Genomic DNA, 13,898 nt, shown 5'->3' on the forward strand with positions numbered 1-13,898 from the left:
AATCTGCTGCTTGTTCCGTGCTATATGTACTGCTGCAGCCGCTATTCGTAGGCCCCAATAAGACTTGCGATCGCGGTCTGAATTTAACGCGAAAAATTCATTACAGATTGGGTGAACAAGAATCAAATCAACTGCTACATATCTCGCTTTATTTTAGCAGTCGGCCAAGCGAGCTTTTCGACGCTCCCTGCCTGTGCCTCGAGTCCTGATGAGTCGTATTACAAGGCGAAACGCAACCGTGCCAACCATATCGCCTTCCGGACGCCTGAACCTGCGCCATGCAATGGCATCTGACCTTCTGTCCCCCTCCTGCCAGACATTCATTAATGGCATATTAGCTCTATAGTTATTTGGAGTTCCCTGTACATTTCTGCGCATTCGCCAGGAGAAAGCGGCGATAGAAAGCTATACCATGCATGACTTTGTATTTGTGTGTCGTTTTGAAGGTGGCTCCCTCACAGTGACGAGATGCTAGCTATTGGTTTGTAACATGCCTGTGGTGTGATTAGGAATATGTGCTTGCATCTCTCGAAATCCTGTCAGCTCAGGGCTATTTTTCCTAGGGAGGCTTCGGCATGGGCACAGAGCGCCTATAAGGCAACCGAAGAGTTTGGGTACGTCAAACATCATACGTTTACAAATACGGTGATCAGCTGAGTGCAGCTGCACATGAGTTACGCGACGAAGAGGACGCAAATATTTGTTGCCGTCCATATTTAGCGGCCTACTGAGAGACCACAAATTTTCCACGCTGTAGCCGACACTGTCTATGACAGGTGTGGGCGCGCGGCGGCGATGCTGAACTATCAAATTATTCAGCACACTCTGGGTCCCACTGCGCGCATGCTGAAGTCTCCTGTGGAGCAGTAACTCAATATCTGAGAGCCCTCTCTGGAATCTTTCAGAGCAATTTTCTACTCGCTGCAGCTTTAGTGCAGTGTACCAGGTAGGGTGGCTTCACCGTACACAGGAGTGGCAGCTCTTCTAGTCCCAGAGTATTTTTTGTTTTGCTTTGATATCTTCTTTTTTCGTCGATGTGGCCCCCTTTATTGCGTGCCTACTATTGTAGCACAGCCAGTGCTAAGAGCTCCGAGTGCAGTACTGCCAAAAGGAAAATTTACATATCAGCCTGACTGCATCCACTCGGGACCAGCCCATTTTTGAGGACAGATGTCCAGATTAAGCGGCCCCCTCTCTCTGGAAAGAATTTCGGAGAGACCCACGCTGCTCCATTCGAGAAACATTTACGAATAAAGTTTATTCTTGGTTTGGACTAAGATACGCAGGAGTTCGTCTTTACTGCGAGTGACGTTACCAGACCGGACGTGACGTCCCTTCCATCCAGCCAAAGGGAATGCTCCGGAACGCAGCCCGCTCGGGCTGACTGACGGACAGGTGGTGTCCAGGCTTTGTCCTGGATCTTAGTCTACTGGGTGCTCGACCTGAGGGGACTTCAATGGGGAGCAGCATATGCGCTGTGTGACTCAGAGTGTGCCGAATAATTTGATACTTCAGCATCGCCACCACGCGCCCGCGAAAATAAGTGCATCTGAAACGCATGCGTTTATTATTGTTTGTTTCGCCGCTCTGCACCGCAATCAGGCGCCGACAAGCCGGCGGGTTGATCGCTGCGCGATAGTGCTAAAAAAAAAAAACTTTGTGCCGCCTTAACCACTTCCATAGAAAATATTTAGAAGTTGGCGCACTGCCAAATATTCCAAACGGCCCCCAAATTTTTGGAGCAGGCCGACCCCAGAAGATCTATTAAGGGGATTGAGGGGATTAGAAGGTTAAGGTGGATTAGTAGGGATCGGTTAGTGGGTTAACGTGAATTAGCAGGTGGATTACGGTGTATTAGCAGTGAATGAATGGTGGATTAATTTCGGTTGAATGTATTAAGGTGGGAGAGTGTTTGCGGTTACTATAATTACAGGATAATCCAGTGGAAATAAACTCGAGCATTCTAGCCCTCATATTTTCAAGCTTGGTGGTGCTGATGACATCACGACCCTCTCGACAGATTAGGGAATTTCATTACGGAGAAACCGGGTGGTTTCTGAAGACGAAAACCTAAATGCTATCGCATAAAATTGACAGGGCGTAAAACAACCACCACCACCTGGTCCGGAACACCGTCCCAAGTCAGAGCAGGAGGCCATAACGCGCAACAAGTGGACAATATGGACAATGAGCTGTGGCCCCAGTATTGGGCGGAGTGTAACAAGAGGAGCGGCCCGGCTCTCCCAACAATAGGGTAATCTGTCCACCCAGGCACCCTTCCCCGGTAAAGCTTCCTTACCTCAATAAGGGAGCCTTCGTTGCGGCAATATGAGAGGTATGGTTAGTTACAGACCACTCTGTTCACAGCCATACTCCCTCTTCAAGTAATCTGAGAAGTTGCGGAAGATGCGTTCAAGGTGTTCGACCAATGCTTGTTTATGGAAGACCGAAATCTACGCGTATGTTCTGGGACACCATCAGAGCAGCACTAGGAGTTACGAGAAAGAGGAACTACGGCAGTCACACATGACGTCATAGGTTTGGACCACTCAGTGTGGTTGGTAGCTGTGGCGCGTTCCAGTGACGTCAAAGTAACGCTCCTCCCACTGCCTTTTTTTTAACAAAATCTGGTTACTCCTGCTAATAGGACTGCAACAACGAAGCTGAAGCCACGGAACGGGCCTTTAACAGCGACTGTCGAAACTCTGAAAGCTTCCTTTGCTCATTAAGGGTGCCTTCGCTGCGGCGATGCAGTCATCCTCAAGTTTCTTACTGAGGAGCCCTAAGTGAAGACTTCCTTGATGCTTCCTTAGCGTAAGGCACCTCAAAGCTACCTTCATGTGACCTTTCATCGCTCATGGGCTTACCAAGGGCTTCATCTTACTGCTGCCCCACGTGATGCTCGCTTGCGCATGCGCGCTGTCCTCTGTTACAGGCGGGCGTAGAGAGGCGATCGTGGCGTAGACGCAGCCGGAAGATAATAGCAGCGTGGGAGAACGTCGGGAACGCCGGAGTGCCAGTGTCGCTCGACCGCACCGAATAGACAAAATTGGAACATGCATCATCGCATCTGCATATCAGCACTTCATTTTACTTTTGTTGATGAGAGGAGCTCGCTGAAAACTTATGACGGAGCCTTCCAAATTCATTAAAAAAATTCTGTGGGGGACTATCTCTTGTTGATGAGGAGGAGTTCGCGGAACACGCGAGTTTTCGAATGCAGACACGCGGCATCATTTTCTTACGTGGAGACAGTTGAGGGTGTAATTTTAGAAGTACACTGGCTTTCTCCATAGACAATTCGCCGAAAGGACTCACGCAAAGATAGGAAGTGGCCGAATAAAGGAAACTTAGGAGTTTAGGCCTATAAGACCTAAGGGCTTAGTAGTAGGGTGGGCTACGGGAGCAGGTCGCGTGCTTATGGTGCTGGTCACGAGACACGACATCGTCGTGTGACCAGATGTTGACAATATGCGCTGTTGACGGCCTGCGCCTCGGAATCGTTCGTACAGCGGCTTTCTCTGAGAGATAACACTCTAATACGAATTTCAGCGACAGCTCAAAATCGAAAATGAAACCCGATATGTCAGCAGTGTGTGCTGCAATAACTGCTCGAGCCCAATGCTCTCTGTCTGCCGGCACTCGATGTCCTGTCGTTGGGGTCCCACGCATTCACCACGACCACATCGTGCGGTTGACTTGCGGATCTCCAGCTGTCGCTGCAAGCCGCGGTAGAGTTGGTTTGGTTGGTTTTTTGGGGGGAAAGGAAATGGCGCAGTATCTGTCTCACATCTCGGTGGACACCTGAACCGCGCCGTAAGGAAAAGGATAAATGATGGAGTGAAAGAAGAAAGGAAGTAATAGGCGCCGTAGTGGAGGGCTCAGGAATAATTTCGACCACCTGGGGATCTTTAACGTGCACTGACATCGCACAGCACACGGGCGCCCTAGCGTTTTTCCTCCATAAAAACGTAGCCGCCGCGGTCGGGTTCGAGAGAGTTGTGAGCATCTTGTGAATTGTGTAGCGCGTGATCTCCAGCTGTCGCTGCCATCCACGGCAGGGTTGTGAGCATTTTGTGAATTATGTGTAGCGCGCGAATTCATCACATTCATCAGATCTAAATGCGCGCCGCCGCTGCTGCTGCTCCTTCTCTACCACCGCGATACTCACGGCCTGTCCAGATGCAGCTGCTGTGCGCGCTCTCGTCCAGTCCGGCTGTGATTATGAACGCTTCAGCAATCAACACTTCCTTTATCTCCCCTCTGGCTGCCTTCTTGCAGATAATATCCTCTAACTCCACCGTATCCTCACGCTTGCATCAAATATCGGCTTGCCCTCTCTCCTCTGCTCACTCCTTCACACCCTCTCACTCCGGTAGCGCGCGTCGTCACTACGACACAATCCCAGGAAACGACGCATTAACAACTGTCGCTGTAAAAGGCACTTGCAATAGCCCAAAATTCAATTATATGACACACTCGCGGTTGTGCTTGGGACTCAGGTTAGCTACAGACCGGACTCGAAGGGCCAGAAGCACTTTGAGGCAATGCTCGTACTGGCTGTGTTCTGCAGCGCCCTCATGAACGCTCTGCCAAAACTAGGCACTTGTGCAGAAAGTTGTGTGTCGCGAGCTAAAGAGCTCCACCAGCCCAGCTGTTTACGCAATGAAATATCGACTCAACCCTTAAACACGCTGGTAAATTGCGCTAGTTTCCATGAAACTTGTTCGTACTGGTCAGCTGGGCGAAGGACAATATTATTATGCCAGCAGGAGGCGTAGAACACACTTAACCGTTCTCAAAAGAAGCAGAGTAGTCTTTCGGCAATGCGCTCAGATATCAAAAAGTACTCTTTCACTGTATGCCCACAAAAAGCCTAAAATAAAATAGCGGCAGTTCTCGCTGGCTAATCACATGGCCGGTCGTGCGACGTCGGAGCGGGCTTCCCCTAAATTAGGAGGCGTCGTAGATTCCGGTTTCCGGCGGCGCCCGACCGGCAAGGCCTCGGCATTGTCGGCTGCCTCGGCGGGGGTCCGGCGCCCGCGACGACCATGCCGTGGCGAGTGGGGTGTGCCGCTGCGTTGGTCAGAGGCCTGCTTCTTTGCCTTCGGACTCCGCGGACTCTTATGACGCCGCCGACGCCGTGGACTCTGACCAGAACCTGCCATCTCGTCCACAGCCCCTCCTCCATCTCTGGGGATATGAACAGGCGCTGGCTTCGACGGTTGACGTTGCCGGTGTTGGCCGCGAGCCGGAGCCTCGCCTTCTTCGGAGACCGAAGAGTCGGCAGCTGCGGCGGCGCCTCGGGGCTGGTGTTTGCGAACTCGGGAGGCAGGAGGTGTGACGCCAGCCCCCTGGTACCTCGCGGCCTCAGCGGAACCCTCTGCCGTAGGAGGCCCGCCGATTGCCGACGTCTGAGTCATCGATGGCGCTGGTAAAGGGACGTATGCCGGTACATCAGACAGTCGCATAGAGATAGAGATGCAGGGCGCGATATGAAGGATGCTTAGTACAGCACGTTGTAGCACAAGTTGATGTATTGTTGTCTACCGACAATAGTTTGGTCGAGTGGAGCCAAACCGCTCCGCTCGACCAAACGGGTGATATCCACTGAAGCACGGGATAATGGTTCGCCGATGACAGAACCAAGTTTAAGCTGATCACGCCTGGCCACGCAAAACGAAAAAATCATAGGCACACCAAACATTATGTGTTGGCAACGCAATCGATTAGAACTGTTGATGTCTTTACTAAAAGTGATGCCATCTCAGGTCTTGTGACGTCACTACCCTCCAGCCCATGGAAATTATCCGGCCCGGTGACACCACTTCCCTCCAACCAATGAGTGAATTTTATGACCGACGACGCATTCCGGCCCAAGCATTGAACATGAGAGCGCGCAGGCACGAACAACATTTAAGCCGCGAAATGGCCACAGCCACCAGCGTCCGGGTCATGACAAAGCTGACGTCATGTCACGTGATGCGCAGGCACGGCTATTTATAGGAGATTCTGTGTTTAGAGTGGGTACGAACCTACGGATGACGTCGATGCAACGGAAACGGCGTCTTTCGGTAATGACATGTGCCGCTGGTGCTTCCAGCCGGTGGGAGATTGGCTCCTGTGGCCATACGCTCGCTGCACTGGCTTCGGCTGCGGCTTCAGCGTCCTCACTGGTTGGTACTCCTCCTCGGTTGACTCGAACATCGGCTCATCCTCGGTCTGGGCCGGTGCACTGGTCTTCGACTCATTCTTCGGCTTCTGGGCGGGCGCTGGCTCGTCGTCGCTCTCGTCCTGGCTGTCCTCGAGAGGCTTGAGGCTGCTGAACTGCTGCACGATGGCCGAACCCACCGAGTCGCTGAAGATGTTCACCGTCGTGCGGAAACGGTCGCTGCACATGGAAGTCCGGCTCTCAGAAGTACGCCAAACAAACGGCTTCTCGAACGAGCACTTCTTCCACCGGTTTCAGTAAGATTTTTTGTCTGGTCCTCTTTTGCTGTCATATGTCGCGACAAAAGGCATGTTATTCAGGCAACAGAAGTGCCGGGGAAGCGCTTGAAGTGTCGTCTAATAAAGATAACAACTGCGCTTGACGAAACTGCTCGGAAATCCTTAAACCGCTTCCAAGCAGGAGGGTTTCGTGCTATGGCTGTTCCGTGTGTGACCACTGTGAACTAAGTAAATGACTGCCTTGGACCAGGGACGTTCTGTACGCCACGCGGAGACGATGCGTTCCTTGCATGCAACGCATTTCTCAGACCATGCGCAATTCTGAAAACATCCTACAATGAGGCAATTGTTGGCCGCTGTCTCTTGGCGCAGTGTATGACTGCCAACAAGCCAACAGCACAATCACGATTTTTTTAGATAGATAGATAGAACTTGCCAAGCAAAAGGGCTGCAAACAAAGACAAACGGTTTTGTGAACGCTACCACACAGTCGGCATGGCGATGCCATCGCGTACCCTCCGGCGAAAAGTTATAGCTAACGTACACGACACAATCGAGGGCGAAGACGAGGCTGATGTCTCGGCTGGAGACCTGCAGTGCCATGAGGATCATGAGCACGGTGAGCACGCTGCTGTTCGGGATGCTCGCCGCGCCCAGGCTGGCCAGCACCACTGTAGCGCTGCGAGACACCGCCAGGGAGCAGGTCATGCCTTCGTGGACCGGAAATTAGCAAATTCGCGGAGATCTTTTCGAAAGTTCACAAGGACACATTACGGGTGTCTGGAGCAGCTACTCTTCGCGTAAGCAGGCCATACCTTTACTTCCCACAAAAGGCCATGCGGAATACACATTTCCTTCCAGATTATCAATTTATGCAGGAACCTTCATGCATATGAGGTTTACCTGCCAGTCTCTTCGATATTCGCAGTTGCGCGAGCTTTGTGGACATCAACGCAGCGTTTAACTTCAGCGCTTCGTTAAGAATGACCGCCAACTGAGCCTCTGGTCTGGAAGCGAACTTCAGTAGTACTTTTGAATGTGACTGCCACGCACAAATTCCTACTTGCATACCAGCCGCCGAAGGGCCGATAAAAGCAGGCCCTCCACCCTCCTCCACCTGGGCCCCTCCTCACCCGATGATGAGCAGCTCCTCGATGCCCACTTCGAGTCCATCTAGGCGGGCCAGGACGAGGGCCGTGGCTGCGGCGACCAGCGCCGTGCCGGACATGCTCACGTTGGCGCCCACGGGTATGACGAAACGCACGATGCGAGGTTCTAGGCAGGCAAGGTCCTCCAGCGCCTCGATCGTGTCCGGCACACTGACGGTGCGAGACGCCGAGCGGAACGCCTTCATCGCCGGGGCAAGCGTGAAACGCAGGAAGCCGCGGGGGTCCTGCGCAACAGACGAGCCGGGTTGCCATCAAAGGAGCTCGCGGGGGTTGGCGGGAGCGCCGGTTAACACTCCTCTTTCGATCAGTAGTCGTCGGATGGATAGATGGAAGGCAGGAGCGTCCCCTTTGAAACGAGGTGATGGCAGTTGCCATCATGCTCAGTTTTTTTTTTCTTTGTGTTAGGGTGTCAAAGATGGGTTCACGCGACATACCATCGGCCAGAGGACTATGAGACACGTGACATCCCACTTTAGCCTCGTGAAGTTCACGCTTGGATCGCGATGTTAAACGTTCATGTCCAACATTCTTGGACAAAAATTTTTAATATTGGAGAGCTGTAAGGCACTGGTATATAAATATATAGGTAGAGGTTGATTCTGATATTACATAGCAAAATCTTTTTGTGTTTCCACTGCTCGCATTGACTAGTTAAGACTTCCATAGAATACCAGTACGGAGCGCTTTTGACGGTAGCAGAAGCGTTGATAGCAAAAAAAATCAAGCCTGCCGACGGGAGATCGCGGACATAATGATTGTTATAGTGAAATCTTACAATACATAAAAAAATCGAGCTCAAACTTTTTCCAGTTGAAAAAAAAAACGGCTTTTGATTAGAGTTGTTGGGTGCCATGGCGAACGAAGGCGCTTTATGTCCCAAAGCGAAGGCTATGAGGAACGCCGTAGTGAAGGGCTCCGGAAATTTCGACCACCTGCGGTTCTTTAACGTGCACTGACATCGCACAGCACACGGGTCTCGAAAATTTCCCCTCCATCGAAATTCGACCGCCACGTCCGGGACCGAAACGGCGTCTTTCGGATTAGCAGCCGAGCACCAAAACCACTGGGCCACTTTGCATACCGACGAGGTACTCCTGCTGGAGTCGAGACCGTCTCGACTTCAGTACTGTTCCATCGGGTGGCGCCCTCTTGCAGAGCGGAGAGGTTCGGAGCAGGGTGGGGTGTGGTCTCTTACTTCTGCTCACGACAGTATGCTGTCAAGCTGGTCCACAGTATTGGAACACTGACGACTCTTCTTCCATGTATCTTCTGCCAATAAGACACGCACTTTACGTCCTCGCTCTTTGCAAAAAATTACTTGCGTAAGCTACCACCAGCGAGCTTCAAGAGCCTCAAAAGATGCCCGCACGGCCGTACTGAGAGCAACGCCGTCGCTTCTGATGCTGTTGCAGGGAACCGTGAACAGTCACGCGTGACGTGTAAGGAGGAGACACTGCGCGCACTGAGTACGAATCAATCGAATTCGCGGGATGCCCTCAAGCACAACAGGCGAGGAACTCGATATATGCTAGTCTAACGTCTGTGTACTTCAGCGGTAGGCGTACAAATGACGGTATGTTAGCCAGCTATATAGAGTCAGCCACCTGGAAGTGCATATCGGGAGAGCCAAACGGGAAACACGGGCGAAACCTAATATTTTTATCGGACAAGGACTTAAAAGTAGTGTGTCTTCCGTTTTGTTCTGCTTTGCTATGACTGCCCACAGGAGTCTCAGGTATTGCTTTACTCAACCTTAACTAATCACTGTTTCTAGGATCTTGCGCCGGACAAAATGACCTGCGCCAGGTTTCATGGGTGACTGACTGATCCAGGCTGGAGGGGATGGCCAGAGGGTTCTTGGATTGAGGGACCCTTGCGAGAAGGTTTCTAACTTCTCTTTTAAATAGACTTCATTCCCTCTCTTCGTGCATCCTATAAGACAGAAAAGCTTATTCGGCCATATACCACAGACAACAGTTCCTGTCGAGAACACGAAGCATACCGGAAGTATTACTTAATCAGGACGACTTAATGGACGGGCGCATTCACCACTGAAGACGAGACCAACACTTAATATGCATGCTAAGATACATGCATACCTGGCGCGTGGCGAGCACGTAAAGGGCGGGCAGCAGTCCCAAGCCGTAGGCGGCTAGTCCGACAAGCGTGACGTGGAAGAATGATCGCGCCACGCCGTAGGCCCGGTCCATGTCGTGCAGCTGAGTAAGTCGAGTGGCAACCAGGAAGAAGACGCCCACGGGAGAGAACCAGGCGGTCAGGTGGGACACGGTGACCGTGGCGTTGCTCAGGCCCACGAACAGGTTGAGCAGCGCGTCCGACTCGCTCACCGTCACCGAGAGCACGGCGCCCAGCATCACGGACACCGACAGAAGGCCTAGGACATTGGCGCGAGACTCGGAGACCACCTTGAAGAGTACCTCGTCTGCAAGGGTGTACCACAAGGAGTGCAAACGCGTATACCAGACGAAGTAGTACAAGTGCTAGCACGCATGCAGAAGATAATTCGCATGTAGCCAGAGGGCGGATGAAAAATATGACGCGTGGTGCTCACCTGTAGAGTTTGTCCCAATCGTGACGGTCTGTAAGTGAAGAAATAGAAAGAAACGAAAGAGTTTATTTCGTATTTGCTGTTCTGATGCAAAGACAAGCAAAGCGGACAGCGTCTCTTCTGACGGTCATGGGAACACGAAGGAAGCACGCGCAGTATTTAATATTTTTTTTTGTTTTAGGCAAGAAAAAATTGAATACGAACGCCATTCATGTTCAGTGGGCTTGGGCAGGGCATGTAATGCAAAGGAAAGATAACCGCTGGTCCTTAAGGGTAACGGAATGGATTCCAAGAGAAGGCAAGCGTAGCAGGGGACAGCAGAAAGTTAGGTGGGCGGATGGGATATGGAGGCCGCAGCTGGCAAGGGACAGGGTTGTTTGGAGAGACATGGGAAAGGTCTTTGCCCTGCAGTGGGTGCAGTCAGGCTGATGATGATGCATGACACACTGTCGCCAATTTCTAAGAGCTGCACGCTGGCTGTTATTTGCACTGCTTGACATGTGGATCCTGAGGGCTGCATAGACAAGCTGATTAAGTGAAGATTCGAGTTCAACGCGAGTCTTGTCCGAATGCATGTGCGTTCGCGCGTTTTTATAGCGAACCTCTGGTCGTGTTTTTAGTCCTATATTGGGCGATTTTTTTAACCTTTACAGATTTTTATCTTAATGACAGATTCGTCGGTGCGGTCCGTTTAACTGGATTGTACAGCAAGGCAGACAATCTGTGCCTCATATGAGTCGATAATTATACTATTAATTAACTTAAATTAACTAACATTAATTTTAGGGGTAAGGTTTTATTGCGAAACTGATGGCCGTCAACATGTCTTGACGGCCATCAAGACGTGGTGTCTTGGTGTCAACAAAGCACATCGCTGAGAAACACACGGGCTAGAACGTTTAATAACCTGCCCAACGCATTTAATCACTCCTTTTTGAAATTTTTACTTGGTGGCAAGGACAACATGTTTGCCTTCTCTAACGCTCATTGATTCGCACGTTGTGCAATAGCAAAATATCATTTTTGACACATATCTTCACGCTCTAAATCGCTGAGGTTGCCCGCCGCTGGAACGATCGAATACCCATCGATATTTCCCAACCAATCTTTCAGATACAAGTATACGGTATATGCGATTCATTTGGAAGAAGCTAATGCTTTAAAATAAAAATTTACTTATAGACCACGACATGCATGCGGACAGAAAACATCGTTTCGGTCAAGAGGCCGTAAATTTTAAAACGTCTGTGTTGCAGCGCCTGTCATCGAAGTGGGTTACATTGAATTGAATTTAGTTTTCCTATTTTACCTAGGATACGGTCCACGAAAAATATGCAGCTTGATAAGCCCATCGGCATTGCCAAACCAATATTTTTCTTTATAGTTCACACCGGACTGGAATAGCTCTAATGTGCGCTAACTACAGGTTTCTTTACTTACTGTGTGGACGCAAGCCCCGAGGTAATTGTCGGGCACGAGGTTTCTGAGGAAAAAGAGCGCGAATTCTTGTTAACACCTTGCAAAGAAAGTCAACCTCTCTGAAGCCCACGCCGCAGCCTGTTAGATGTGTTAGAGCAGAATAAAAAAAAATATGGGGGCGCGCTTAAGTCGCTTCAAGCGTGGAATGCGGCAGCATTAGAAGGAATGTTGCTGGTACATCCTAATGGACACTGAAAGTCCCTTGGATGTCCTGTGGATGTTTAGGACGTCCATGGGACATCCAAGAGAGCTACAGTGCCCATTGGGTTATATGTCTCTGTGCCTGTGCCAGTTTTTCCATCTCATACACAATTTGGTCACTGTCACTGTATCTTCATTGGCACGCGCATTAGCGTACGTTGAGTATATCCCAGGGTTCGACGAAAGTTAGTCTGGTCAGGCATCATACTGTACAAGTTGAAGGTCACTGACCATGTCAAGGTTACGAATGACGTTTCGGAACCCACACGGGTTCCTTGTTCACTGAAATGGCCAAGGTTCGGTCGTCTTTTAAGTATGTAGTACGTGACGTAATGAGCGTAACCAGATTGCCGGTAGATTTCCATTTGTCCTGTTTATAGCGTTAGTGGTTGCCTGAATGATCAATGGTCCAACTATTCCAGTAGCATCCTTGATAACACGTTCTTCTTTCGCCATGATGGTGGCGTTGTTCCAGTCGATGTTATGATGATGTTTTATATAGTGTTCAAACAGCATTCGATGCTTGATTTCCATTTGCCACACCACCGTATTTGGCAGCAATTCAGAAATGTGCCACAGCCCCCCGCAACCGAATCAACCGCTCCAGTGTGGTCACCGAGTCTGCCGTTTAGGCAGCGTCCCTAATGCCAAACATAACACGACCCGCGGAAGAGAAGAACGCGGTGGATGATACCCTCTCTACTGGCCGTCTGGCTAAATTGCATTCTTTACAGCACAGCTCAAGCCCAGTCGGAAGATTGGCCGAGGAAGTGTGCAGCGTCCGTGCGCGCATACCTCACCTGAGCAGGTCCAGGAATCCGTCAACCTGAGTGAGCCGTTGGCGTCGCCAGCAGGCCTCCCGCTGGGGGCCCAGGACCATAGCCACGCCGATGCCGATGGCCGACGCCATGACTGCGATTGTCAGCAAGGAAATGTCCAGGGAAAAGGCGCAACTAAGCCAACTGGCAAGAAAGGAATCACCGGCGTTACGGGTTTGACAAAGGCGGCTTTGCCGCGCGTCTATCTGAACGAAACTGCAAGGACGTGAGCTCCCTCTAGAGGAAGTTCACCGATTTGCGCATTTTCACACAATTTCCATTGCGAGGAAAGTGCATTTCGCGCTTCCCGCGCTATACGCGTCTCGGGGCGTCATTCATGACGTCCGTAAAGCAGCCTCCACGGCGAATACTGGTTGGTTTTCACTATAATGGCTGTCTCCTACGTAGCTCTTTCTGATGGTTCTCAGCTTAATTTCAAGGCTTTTCATTAACCTCCGGCGGGATCTACTGGCGTGTCAAAGGAGCTTCCTCTGGACCACGCAATCAAGACTGTGATCTTCCCCGGGGGGCCCGGCTACGGCCCGGACGGCAGAAGGTGTCTCACCGGTGATGAGAACGAAGTAGAGCATGGCGACCAGGCCGATGTGTCCCGCCAGCAGGATGTCGACGCTTCCCAGGCCGGCCACGATGCTGGACGTCACCACGGGCATGGCCAGGCACTCGAGCATGCGCATGTATAGCTCCCCGGGGAAGTCCATCAGCTGCAGCAGGCGCCCAGACACGCCGTGGTTGCGGATGTGCCAGCCCAGCGTCATGCCGCCCACAACCGCACCGATCAGGCACAGGTTCAGCGAGTTCTCGGACATGCGAAATAGGCTGCCTCCTTCCTCCTCGGAGCCATGCCTGCCGCCACCGCCAGCCTTGGCCTCCACCTACGCCGACAGGTAGGTTTGATTGCAGCGTCCTTCTGCCCGGGTGCAAAAAAAAAAGAACATTTGAAGCAGCAGTACTGACCATAGCCATCTCTTGCGTCCGACGCCTGACTGAGCGTTCTTCTTCTCTAAGGCGCGCGCACTTCGCGCGCTATCTCCATGCGCCACCGCACGAGCTCTTAAGGTTTTCGTGCTCGACAGCATGAATACAGTAGGCGCCAGTAGCTGCGAGAAAAAATCGTTTGTAATTTGCAGGGGAGAACAGAGTATACCGCGCGAGTTGCTAAGACAAAAACCTTAAAGCTGAAAAAGGCTTGCA

At 51.3% G+C, this 13,898-nt stretch overlaps 1 protein-coding gene across 1 annotated transcript; it reads right to left on the reverse strand.

Annotated features, from left to right (window-relative positions):
* Positions 1–4,654: 4,654 nt before the first annotated feature.
* Positions 4,655–13,798, reverse strand: LOC144110969 (excitatory amino acid transporter-like). The gene is made up of 10 exons (XM_077644040.1): positions 13,662–13,798; positions 13,252–13,579; positions 12,669–12,780; positions 11,629–11,671; positions 10,192–10,219; positions 9,719–10,062; positions 7,584–7,843; positions 6,995–7,129; positions 6,036–6,391; positions 4,655–5,431 (listed from the first exon to the last, which is right to left on the reverse strand). Exons 1-10 carry the CDS (start codon positions 13,668–13,670, stop codon positions 4,911–4,913), a joined length of 2,136 nt encoding a protein of 711 aa, XP_077500166.1. The 5' UTR covers positions 13,671–13,798; the 3' UTR covers positions 4,655–4,910.
* Positions 13,799–13,898: the final 100 nt, after the last annotated feature.

Source organism: Amblyomma americanum, chromosome 11, assembly GCF_052857255.1.
Source record: "Amblyomma americanum isolate KBUSLIRL-KWMA chromosome 11, ASM5285725v1, whole genome shotgun sequence".
NCBI classification, from domain to species: Eukaryota; Metazoa; Arthropoda; class Arachnida; order Ixodida; family Ixodidae; genus Amblyomma; species Amblyomma americanum.